At 41.8% G+C, this 12,300-nt stretch overlaps 1 protein-coding gene across 1 annotated transcript; it reads left to right on the top strand.

Annotated features, from left to right (window-relative positions):
* Nucleotides 1-5,351: 5,351 nt before the first annotated feature.
* Nucleotides 5,352-7,303, top strand: LOC100037541 (protein HEADING DATE 3A). The gene is made up of 3 exons (XM_044580170.1): nucleotides 5,352-5,679; nucleotides 6,307-6,368; nucleotides 6,466-7,303. The coding sequence occupies exons 1-3, from the start codon at nucleotides 5,479-5,481 to the stop codon at nucleotides 6,734-6,736; spliced, it is 534 nt and encodes a 177-aa protein (XP_044436105.1). The 5' UTR covers nucleotides 5,352-5,478; the 3' UTR covers nucleotides 6,737-7,303.
* The last annotated feature ends 4,997 nt before the right edge of the window (nucleotides 7,304-12,300 follow it).

The following is a 12,300-nucleotide window of genomic DNA, read 5'->3' as shown; positions in this document are numbered from 1 at the left end:
CATGGAGAGAGAGATATGGAGGAATTTTATCCAACAATACCGATCGAGCGAGCGATAGCAGCACGAGTTACATCTCACGTACGTAAAGCAGTGCAGGATAGATTCGCTCCCAGGTTATCTGCTAAGGAATATGAATATAATCCAGTGTCGTTTCTTATTTATCCTTGTTGTTTAGGGTACAGATATATATTAGATATATACATGTGTGTGTGTGTGTGTGTGTGTGTGTAAATTCTGAACCACACATAACTTAAAAAAGAAGTCATGATGTGCATTCATCACGAAATATATTTTTTCATATGATATATATTCGGTATTGTAAATGCTCTTTTCTTTTTCTACAAACTTAGTCAAGACTATAAAATATTATTCACTATAATTTGGTAAGGAGTGATTAACTATTTTTTAAGTCAAGGTGAGTCATAGTCACCCCCTAAGTATGATACAAAATAATAGATCTAAAAAACTATAAATACAAAAAAGGCCAACCCAAATAAGTTGTTTTCTCAAAAGGAAAATTCATGTTTAAAGATACCAGGACATAGTTTGATCGAGCATACATATGGGTCTGTTTCATCTTATGGGTGAAAATCTATGAGCCGGCTTTGGTGGATCATGGAGCGATATACCCTCACCTCGTTGTTTGTGTCGAGCAACTGTTTTTGGGATCGGGTATCTGTTCCGCCTATGGTTTCATCTTCGTATGCACAACTTGAAATCAGAGTTCGTAACAGCAATCCTAGATCACGGATGTCAAGATTTAGTGGCTCGCCTCACAAGATGGCTTGAGTTGGCATTCCTTTCAGTTGGTTATGAAATTGATAGATTCACTGTGAAGCTAAGAGGCGCTATGGCCTAGGCGATGCATTATTCTGAGATAATTGCTATGGGCGTTGCCCTTAGCACTTCTTGGCTAGCGGGGTTGTAAAAACGTAGGAATAAAAAGAAACACATGAATATGATATGAAGGTATGTGCAAAACAGAGGATTAACAAACATAGAAATTCAATCAACTTCGGTGTTTGGTTCACGAAAATTGAAAAAACACAAAAACCTTAATAAACATAGTCAAATCAAAGTCAAACACATGAAGATATATAGTCAGAATGTTATTGCACCATTAAGAGTCTTAGCCTCTGTTCTTTGTGCGTAGGGATTTGAAAAAGGTCCAAGTGGAAGTTAGAATTTTTGTGCTTTTCCTTGGAACTGGGATCAAAGAAAATGGCCTCAATTTTTGTTTGCTCCATTCCTTTGAACCAAAGACATAAATAGTACCATCATAGGGGAAAATATTTCTATATTTTCTCTCCACTTTTCATTTGGCCAATGGAGCCATTAGTTTTGATTTTCCTCTTAGATTTTGGAGTTGGTCAGTACACTAGCTGGGTTTTTTTTCTGAAAGTAAGCTGGCCAATAATTGAGCTGAAAACGTACGTGTGTATACAGTCGCTGCATATTTGGAAAGGGAAGGTTAGCTAGGTGGGACAAAAAGGCAGAAAAAGATATGCAGATTTCGAAGCTAATAAGAACTAACTAAAAAACAGATGCTTTTTTGGACTTTAGCCTCACTGGTCATCGATAAAAGGAAAGGTAGATGAGAAAGGGACGTGACTTTTGTGCTACAGCCTGATAGATACTGGAGAGACATACATGAATGTGCCTAGATGCTCCGGTCATTAACTGACAGTGAAGTTAGTAACTATACAACTTTTTTACCGCCAACGGTACAATATTCCAAAATATTTAGGTTGGTTAAATTGCAATAGGACAATTAGCATATGCGTTGTAGTATGCAAACAGAATGTGAGCAGAAAGAGCATCCGGATTCCTAGCTAGCATCTCGTAAAAGAGGGGTCAAGATAGACATATCAACTTTCTCTCTCCATTTATCTCTTTGAGTTTATTTAATGCATCTTTTGCCACTTGGGACTTTAAATTTGACATCTAAATTAAAAACCATATGTAAAGTAAATTTTGTTACTACTATTATTTTCAGTCAAATTTTGTGGCACTGTGCATCAACCCATAAAATACAGGATGGATGCAAAAACTCAGTTTTATAAGGGGAAGAATAATTTCTCCATATTAATACAGGTTGATCTTCTGTTGAACCCCAAACACATAGTGCTCCCTCCATTCCCTTATACAAGGCCACTATCAAAAATACATTTTGCATCAATATAAGGCCACCAACAATAACCGAGGCAAAAATTAATGATGTTTCCTCCTACTAGCAACTTTTTAATAATTACATGCATGTAGTCATAATGACACTTAGCTATTTCCTTTCCATTCATTTGTTGCATGCTTATGGTGTATTAATGATCCCGGTTAACAAGAAGAAAAGTTGACTTGCAAAGCAATCATTAAATTTTATCTTGGTACCTGTAATATGAGTTTGTGGCCTTGTATAAGGGAATGGAGGGAGTATCATCCATGGTGGGGTTGACTATCGTTGACATGCACCTCATAGGTTGTCAACGGAGATACAAACCAGACCCGCTAAGGTTGGTCGTAATGGGGAGTATCATATACTAGTATCATGCATATGATACTAGTGTATGATACTACTTACGTAATGCATAATATCATAAGTTAGTGCTACTATCTTAGGTTGACTTATTAATTGTCATGCATGACACAAAGTAGTAGTACAACATTTAATATGATACAGTATCATTATATGATACCACATCCTCTCTTTTCTCATTTAATTGTGTGCCACATCATCCAAAAAGTCTAGTTTGCATGCATGATACTGCTTATGATACTTCCATTATGACTAGCCTAAGGGGATCTCCACTGATGCCCAGGAAGTAGTTTTGACCATCGGCGAGTAGTCAAACCGGGGTCCCAGAACCCCATAGAGCGAAATCCCCTTCTCCTATGTCCGGTCGCCTTAGCATCCCATCAGTGACCATGACTTTTTGCTCGCAGATCCGCAAGGCTCCCCATTAGTAACACCGGAGCCTCCTCTATAAACATGTGAGGCCACACTAAACATAATATGTTGATAATCATACTAGTCTTTGGATGTGTGTCCTAACATGCTCAGTGACTAGAGACATTTGGCAAGTCTAAAAATTTGGCTTTCAATTTGTTGGCTACCAACTGGTTCTTGCTCACCTCTCAAAAAGTTGCCAATTTTTGACAACTTTTGGTTTTGCCAAATATTGGCAATGCCAAACTTTGGTAGTGAACCAATTAGCCTCTACATAACATCGTACGATTAAAGTTCCGCAGATGAATCACACATTCATTGATCCAAGTTGAGGTTGTATTTAGGGACAACTAAAGATAACTCATGAATAATCATGGAATACTAGATTTTTTTGAAATATATGTGTAGAGACCAATAAAACTATAATAGGGCCAAAATATTTCTAGACATACATATAAATATGATTTATTAAATTCCAGATTGAAATACTACAATCAATGTGGGTGCTCAAAGCTTTCAATGTTTGGATTAAGACATTTCCAAAGTGTGTTTGCATACCTGGATGTAATTTTTTACATCTGGTGTTCTTTGTACTACCTTGACAGTTAATGAATAGATCGAAATTTTTCTCAAAAGAAACTAAAGAAAGTACATCTAAAAGTAAATAATTAGATGAACCTGGAAAACCTAATGACTTAAAATACTGCCCAAAAGGATATTTCTCTCAGTCTCTTCTATAGAGCGTCTCATACTATTGACTATAAAATTTCCAATGGAGAAGGTATTTTCTATATCTAAATAGCAAGCCACCACTACTTAATTTCTCTCGCATGTGCTTTCACATCACCTCAATTATTGATAGTTGTACGACCTAAATTGTGTGGCATGTACTCATAAGTTATGTTTTGTGCATTAATCTGTCCATACAAATCATGCCACCTCATCAATTTATGCATGCCTTTTTCCCCTGTTGATCAAGTCATGCATGTCGGTCGCACTTTAATCTTCCTACATTAATTTCTATGTGGACATGGATAGTATACGTGTTGTACTATTGAAGCAAAATCATGTAATTCATATTTCACTTTTTTGTTAAATGTTGGTGTCGTCGTGTTAAGTTCAATTCAAGAAAAAATCTTTTTGTACCTAGTCATCACGTAACTCATAGCTTCATTTTTCTCTAAATGTAAGCTGAGAACATTCCTATATTAGTTTTAGATATTTTAAACATGTGTTTATTAATGGACCCAAATAGTTGGCGAACGTTCGTTGTGAGGGGTGGCATATGCAAATGTTTTTGCTGGCAGTTTCTTCAAAGACGCATGACGGTTTCTAGGAGGGAAATTTTGAGGCAAAAACTGACATAAACTACGATCTTTTGATCTTGCGTCGCAACTAAAACTGTCAGAAAAATGCTTTCGCTTGCCATCCCATCTCAGGAAACGTTCGCCAGACAGCATTCCTATTATTAATTTGTTTCAATATGATTTTTGCAGCTCATACCTTTGGAATAAAAAGAATCCAAAGGAAAAGATATAGGGTAGTGAAAAGATGCGCTCAAAGGGAACCAGGGCAACGAAAGCGGAGGGTATATTAAAAAGAAATTCAAAAACAATCAGAGGGTTTATTTCGAGCCCAGGGACAGGTGGAGCATTATCATCGTCCTTGAGCCGGGACCGGCACTGTATATATATTCTCGCGGGAAAATGATTGTGGGGGGCTTTTTTCCTAATACGGCCCGCGTCCCGTGTAAGCTAACGTTTCGGGAAAGTCCGTCTTCTTCATCCTTTCCGACCACGCACACAACCAGCAGCAAGAATGAAACCTGTCCTCCAATGATCTCCCCCGTACGACCCATCCGAGGCTGTGTGATCTTGCTCTCCCTCCCCGTCGTCACCATGCACGTGAAACGGCCGGGCTTTCGACACCTTCCCAGCTACGGCCGGCGGCAGCTGATGAAGCTTACATCAAATCGAGCCAAGGAAGCCTGCACCCCAGTCACCGTCGGCCGCTAGCTAATTGGCAGACATTCCCTGTGCCCGCTTGCCGGCCGGCCGCGGCGTGACCGCCGGTCGGCCCAGAGCCCCGGACGCAACGCAAACCTACACCCCAGCAGGCACGGACAGAAACCACCATTAATTTGCGTGGTGATCATGATCAGGAGCTTATTACGGCAGACAGATGCATCCATCGGTCTCGCTTCTGCCTGTGGGGGTCAAAAGCGCTGCCGGTTACACCACATCCACAGAACCAATTGTACAGAGGGAGGCGACGAGATTCCGTGGCCACGCCAGCTCGGCAGCGCCAAGGAGTACTAGAGCGGCGAGCAGCGGCTGAACTGGTCTGGACATGGACATGTACCCTGCGTGAGCTTTTCGGCCCTATATAAAGTGGCCACCGGCCGTGGGGCAACACTCATCATCACCACTTCCTCAATTCACAGCTTACTCCTGCTCCAGAGAACTTCTGCTTGCTGCCTCGTACCCTAGCTAGCAAGGCAAGCTAGCCGGTCGATCTATACTAGGAAGGAAGGGCTAATGGCCGGTAGGGATAGGGACCCGCTGGTGGTTGGCAGGGTTGTGGGGGACGTGCTGGACCCCTTCGTCCGGACCACCAACCTCAGGGTGACCTTCGGGAACAGGACCGTGTCCAACGGCTGCGAGCTCAAGCCGTCCATGGTCGCCCAGCAGCCCAGGGTTGAGGTGGGCGGCAATGAGATGAGGACCTTCTACACACTCGTACGTACACAGTCACTATCTAATGCCAATTTATCTCTGAAAGTGCTCACCACACGCACATGATCGATCGAGCTCGATCTATAGTACGTGAGGGAAATTGATTTTCGATGCTTCTGTTCACATGTTTGCCTCAGCAAGCACATGACTAATGCTCCATCTTGCATATGTCTCTGTGCCCTCTGGTGTTGATCATGATTTTTCTATGCTTCTTCTATGTTCGGGGAGCATTTATTTTTTATGCTTCTCTTGACATGTTTCATGTTTGTCCTAGCAAGCACACGAGTAATTAAAGCTCGATCTTAAATACTCTCTCCGTCCGAATAAATGTACTTCTAGCTTTTGTCTTAAGTCAAAGTTTTAAAATTTTGACCAACTTTATAGGAAAAAGTAGCAGCATTTATGACACTAAATTAGTATCACTAGATTCGTTTTGAAATGTATTTTCATAATATATCAATTTGATATTATATATGTTACTACTTATTTGTATATAGTTGGTCAAAGTTTTAAAACTTTGACTTAGGATAAAAACTAGAAGTACACTTATTCGTGGACGGAGGGAGTATATGCTTATGTAGGTAGTACTCTCTACTTTGATCATGATGTGCACGCGTTTACTGCCCGCAGGTGATGGTAGACCCAGATGCTCCAAGTCCAAGCGATCCCAACCTTAGGGAGTATCTCCACTGGTAAGTACTAAATTTGTAACTCAGTTGAATAATTTCTCTGTCCCTAGATATACACACTAGCTCATGTGTGCGTGTGTGTGTCTACATGTGTGTGCAGGCTTGTGACAGATATCCCCGGTACAACTGGTGCGTCGTTCGGGCAGGAGGTGATGTGCTACGAGAGCCCTCGTCCGACCATGGGGATCCACCGCTTCGTGCTCGTACTCTTCCAGCAGCTCGGGCGGCAGACGGTGTACGCCCCCGGGTGGCGCCAGAACTTCAACACCAGGGACTTCGCCGAGCTCTACAACCTCGGCCCGCCTGTCGCCGCCGTCTACTTCAACTGCCAGCGTGAGGCCGGCTCCGGCGGCAGGAGGATGTACAATTGATCTACCCACGGCCCTCGTACGCCACCAGCCCGCCGCCAAGTCAGCAAATTATCCAACGTGGCTAGTTTACTAGTATATAGTTTGTGATAAGAAGCCAGCCACGAATTAAGCATTACCTATATATTGGCAACACATACACTACATATATGCATACTATGATCGATGTATAACTAGCCGCATGCATATATGCAATCAACGGCTAATTAAGGGGGGGTGAACCCTAGATCAATGGCTTGGTACTGCACTATATAAATATAGTCTGCAATAAACTGATGCCAATAGTATACAGCACACAAATATTGGAGGAGCTACACGCCATGTGCAACTTAGTGCTACCTGGTACATATCTGCAGGTTGGTCTTGTGCGTTCACTTATGCGTGCATGAACATCAGTCAATCATATAGACATAGTTATGCATGGGAGACAAACATGTAACTGACAGCGACTGCTACAAGACACAGTGATATGTACGCACTTAGCGCAGTAGCAAAGCACATGCATGTGTTGGGTCTTGTACAACTTCCTCATGATTATGGCAATATAATCAAGTGTCATGTTATGTATGAGACCGGTGGCTTCTCTCTGTGATTATGAGCAATATTAATGTCTGGTGCGCTCATCAATCTGTGTCTTATGCTATATGCTAGCTAGGTAGCGTCTCTTTCAGTTGAGTTCCACGGTCTGCCGTCCTAGGTTTCAGAAATATCTTGTAGTATCATGCTTCAGAAATATCTTTCAGAAGTTTCTTGCTTCCCAGCACCCAAAGTGCAGATAATAATCGGTTCATCGTCAGCGCTTTGCGCCTTTTCGAACTTCAAAGTGAGTATATATCGACAACTTCTTTAACTTTTTCCTGGCCTTGGCTTGATTGGACTTTCTCAGCTCTTGCCATTCAGCTTCCTCTCTCCTCTACCCGCAAAAAAAAAAAAGCTTCCTCTCTCCTCTCTCAACTTGTCTTTCGGTAGATGGCATTAGGAAGTAGGGCTCCATGCTTAGAAGCAAGTACTCCCTCTGTAAACTAATATAAGAGCATTTAGATCACTAAAGTAGTGTTCTAAACGCTCTTATATTAGTTTACGGAGGGAGTAGTTTCGATCCTTGTGTTTTATTCTACTACAGTATTATATGAACTCAACGAAAATAAACCTACACGCGTAAGGATGTTATTATTCCTGGGTAAGGACTAAGGAGAGGTAGCTAGAGCATCAACCTTTGGTGCACGATTTGTGGGCGCAGCAGCCGCCTTTTTTCACCAGCCTGGACGCAAGATTCACCATGTGTAAAAATGATCGATCGTCGTAGCAGTGGGTAAAGTTGCTTTACGGATGTACCATGCACCACTCAAGTTGCGTTGCATGTACTGACATTGGCCCGCCGGAAGGGGCTCTGGAGTGCACTTTGGGGCCGCCGTATATACTGGCAGCAAGTAGGCGTAGCAACTGGGGCAGGAATCATGCTGCAAGAAGTGTCGTTGTTCTTCTTCTCTCCTTACGGGATTAGTGTGTGCAAGTATGTTCATCGCATGCGTGCCGGCATGCGGTCACGTCTATTTATTAACAAGGTAATGTGGCGAGCGCGCTTAAGGATGTCGCGTACTTCGCCGCCGTTACGTCCATCCGGGCTCGCCGGCGACAACATCAAAGTCCCTGCGTGTAGTCTTCGACCGCCTTCGCATCCATCAGGAGAAGGGCTTCCGCCAGCATGTTTCATAGCCATGGGCTTCTCATCACTAGAAGGGCTTCCGCCAGCATGTTTCATAGCCATGGGCTTCTCATCACTAGAAGGGCTTCCGCCAGCATGTTTCATAGCCATGGGCTTCTCATCACTAGAAGGGCTTCCGCCAGCATGTTTCATAGCCATGGGCTTCTCATCACTAGAAGGGCTTCCGCCAGCATGTTTCATAGCCATGGGCTTCTCATCACTAGAAGGGCTTCCGCCAGCATGTTTCATAGCCATGGGCTTCTCATCACTAGAAGGGCTTCCGCCAGCATGTTTCATAGCCATGGGCTTCTCATCACTAGAAGGGCTTCCGCCAGCATGTTTCATAGCCATGGGCTTCTCATCACTAGAAGGGCTTCCGCCAGCATGTTTCATAGCCATGGGCTTCTCATCACTAGAAGGGCTTCCGCCAGCATGTTTCATAGCCATGGGCTTGCGCCCATTTTAGGGCCTGTCTTTTTTGTTTCGACTCAAAAAAAGACTGGCCACAAAATGGACGCGAGCGCTATTCCTCGCATTAAGCGAGACGTACGGGATCTCCCGCAGCGTCACCATCAACTTCGTATACAATAGTTAGGGCACGTCCTACTTGAAGCAAGTCAAGCCGGGTTTTCTCCAAAAAAAATTCGTTTTCTTTTTATCTTCTCATATTTTTTTCCTTTTTTCTTCTTCATTTTTGTTTGTTTTTCTTTGTCTTCTCAATTTTTATTTTATTTTGCTTTTTCTTATGTTTGTTTTTGTTTTCGCTCTAGATTTTCGTACATGTCAAAAACATTTTTTAATAAGTGATCAACATTTTTTGTATAGACGTTCAACATTGTCTGAATGCTTATTAAATATTCTTTTTAAATACTTGTTTAATATTGATACTTATGCAACATTGTCAGATACTTCTACGATATTTTTTAAATACTTGTTCAACATTTACTAATAAATATTCAACATTTTTCTTCAATACTTGTTCAACATTTTTTCAAATACTTTTTCAATATTTTTAATACTGGTAATATTTTCAAATATTTGTTCAACATTTTAAGTAATCGTACACTCCGGCCACTTTGAAGCGCGCCGCTAACCAATCCTGACTCTAATTCTACCCCAACATCAACACTGTAAATCAATCGTAACAAAAGAAGAAATTTAGTAATGCCATTACTACCTACCTCATAGCGGTTAATCAATCGTAACAAAGAAAAGAAATGTAGTAATGCCATTACTACCTTCGTAGCACCAGCTAATAGCAACCGACTTGTATTGAGTCTGTACGGAGTAGTAAGAAAGTTACCATCTAATATGTTTTCTATTAATAGAATTACCATCCAATTTTTAATTGTACCTATGTACCACATGACTCTTGTGTTGGCTATTCACAAGTAGTTGCTAGTAATAAAATTACCTCCTATCTAAAGTGTATAGCTAATAACAATTGACTCTACCGAGCCAAGTTTTGGTTTACTACATGGTCAAAATAATTATGATATTTTATATGTTGCATTACTATATTTTGTAAAGAGTGTTACTAGGGGTGTAGAATAAGTTATTCTACAGTCTTAAGATTATCTCGGGTGAAAATGTAATTTATTTTAAAGTATAAAAAAGCAAAAAAATAAAGCAACAAACGAGAATAGAAAACAAAAAAAAACAGTCCATGGCCTCCCGCGAGGCTGGGCCAGCCCATATGGGGCTCCGCACGACGTGAGTATTTCCCCCTATCTCGCTTAAAGCGGGATATAGGGGCACCCAAAATGGACGTGAACTATGCCGAAACATGGTCAGCCTGCAAACTAGCCCATGCAGTCGAACGGCTATCAAAGTTGGGCTGCCCGGGCAGCAACCCCGGACGAACAAGAAATCTTATTTTCCCTTCGAAAATATGTCCTACGGGTACTCGCAACTAAGTGAGTGGTATCCCTTGCGGGAGCCCCTCAAGACTCATTTTTGGTGGGTTGAGAGAGCGCCACTTGGCACGCTCTCAACCGCCGTGACGTGTTGTGTGTTAGGCCTTTCCTCGAGATTTTTTACGTGTTTTGGGATTTTAGATGGGCTTTTCTCCAGGTTTTTTTGGCTTTTCGGTGTTTTGCCTGGTTTTCCATAGGTTTTGGACACAGCTATGCCTCTTGGAAAGGAAAAGAAGTGTCGGGGGTTGGGTGCGACATATGCCAATGGATATCCTATCATGGTGGGAGCGAGTAGAACATCGTCGGTGCCTGGAAGCGGGATGAGGCGTAGACACGAATTCCGACATACTTTACCCAGATTTGGGGCTCTCCTAGGAGATAACATCCCTACTCCTGCTCTGCGGGGTCTCCGCATGATCACTATGGCACTAGCGAATACAATGGTGCTCTTCGAGCTGTATGCTAGAGGTAGAAGGAGGTTGGGCTAGCTCTCTTCTCCCTCTATGTATGAGTCTAGTTCTATCTGATTCGGAACCCTTTGCATGGGTGCCCTGAGGTGTTTATATAGGCCCACCCCCAGGGGTACATTGGTAATCTGGCCGGGTGTAGGGCCCGGCTGTCAGCGTCTCCGGTCGCCGGCTTCTCTGTCGGCTGTTGGGGCCCGCCGCTTGGTGGGCCCCGCCGACTGGTCTGGTACGGAGCCGGCAGGTCGCCTCCGCCGCTGGCGGGTCCGGTAGGCTGGTTACTGTAGCCGTAAGGCTAATGACGCATGCTTGGTCGGGGGAAGGGCGTGGCACTCTCGCTTAGTTTCATTTTTCTTCACGTTGAACAGAAAAAGAAACCATGGATCAAGGACTAGTGCAAAAACTTGCCAGGCCTGCCCAGAAATAATTGGCTATCAGTGTTTTTGGAAGATTATAAAAAGGAATGATTTAAGAAATTTGACGAATTTAAGAAAATGTACATGAATTTCAAAAGGAGGGCCAAATTTGAAAAAACACGGGTTTATTTTTTAGTTACTGAATGCTAAAAAGTGTCCATAATTTCAGAGTTAATTGCATATAAGTACCACATATGGGGCTAGGATAATGAATTAGTACTGGTTTTCGTGCATATGAAAAAATGTTCATAAATTTTGAGAGTGTTAAAAAATTTAATGTCCGCAAATATAAAAATAATTAAAGAAACAAAAAATGTTCAACATAAATTTTAATGGGTTTTAAATGCATTGATGAATTTTAAAAAGTGATCACATGTTTTCAAAATGGTCATGATATCAAAAAGAATTTTTAATAGAAAATAAAAAGGGGATGTAAAAACTAAAATGAACAAGAGAAAAAATGAAATCATGATAAAAACAGATGAAGGAAACCGTTAAAAGTGGCAGGAAAAACACCAAAGTAAAGAAGGAAAATGGAATAAAAAATAACGGACAGAAACTTCTAAAATCTGAGACCAATTTGATCCAGCCAATCCTGCTAGTTAGGAGACAACCCACTATCTATTTTTCCTAGCCAGACAATCATGCCATGTGCAAGTTATAAGTTGCCCGCTCTTCGCGCCGGGTAGCATTTAATATAGTTTGGTTGAAATAAGTTCATCTTCACCAGCTTTTTTGGGTTGGTCGTGCAGTGCTGATTTTAAGGATCTAAGAGTTACCCCTTTAATGTTTCGCGAAGATACCTGGACGATACGTGTGTGCACTATACTTTTTTCCCTAGACAATGTACATTAGTCATAGGTGCTTTTTTTATAATTCTTAGCTGATGTTTTAGAACAATTTACTGCTGATTATTTGTGCCTTTTGTAGTAAAATATTTTTTCATACTTGAATGATTAGTTGGGCTTTTAGACCAACAGGCTCACGTCTTCACAGTCCACATCTTCACATAGAGGCTGGTCTTGCCCGATCTCATTTGTCCCATTTCTCCTTTCCTTCCATTCTG

The sequence above is a fragment of the Triticum aestivum genome, chromosome 7B, assembly GCF_018294505.1.
Source record: "Triticum aestivum cultivar Chinese Spring chromosome 7B, IWGSC CS RefSeq v2.1, whole genome shotgun sequence".
NCBI classification, from domain to species: domain Eukaryota; kingdom Viridiplantae; phylum Streptophyta; class Magnoliopsida; order Poales; family Poaceae; genus Triticum; species Triticum aestivum.
The sequence above is the reverse complement of the archived record's forward strand: the minus strand, read 5'-3'. Positions and strand labels throughout refer to the sequence as shown.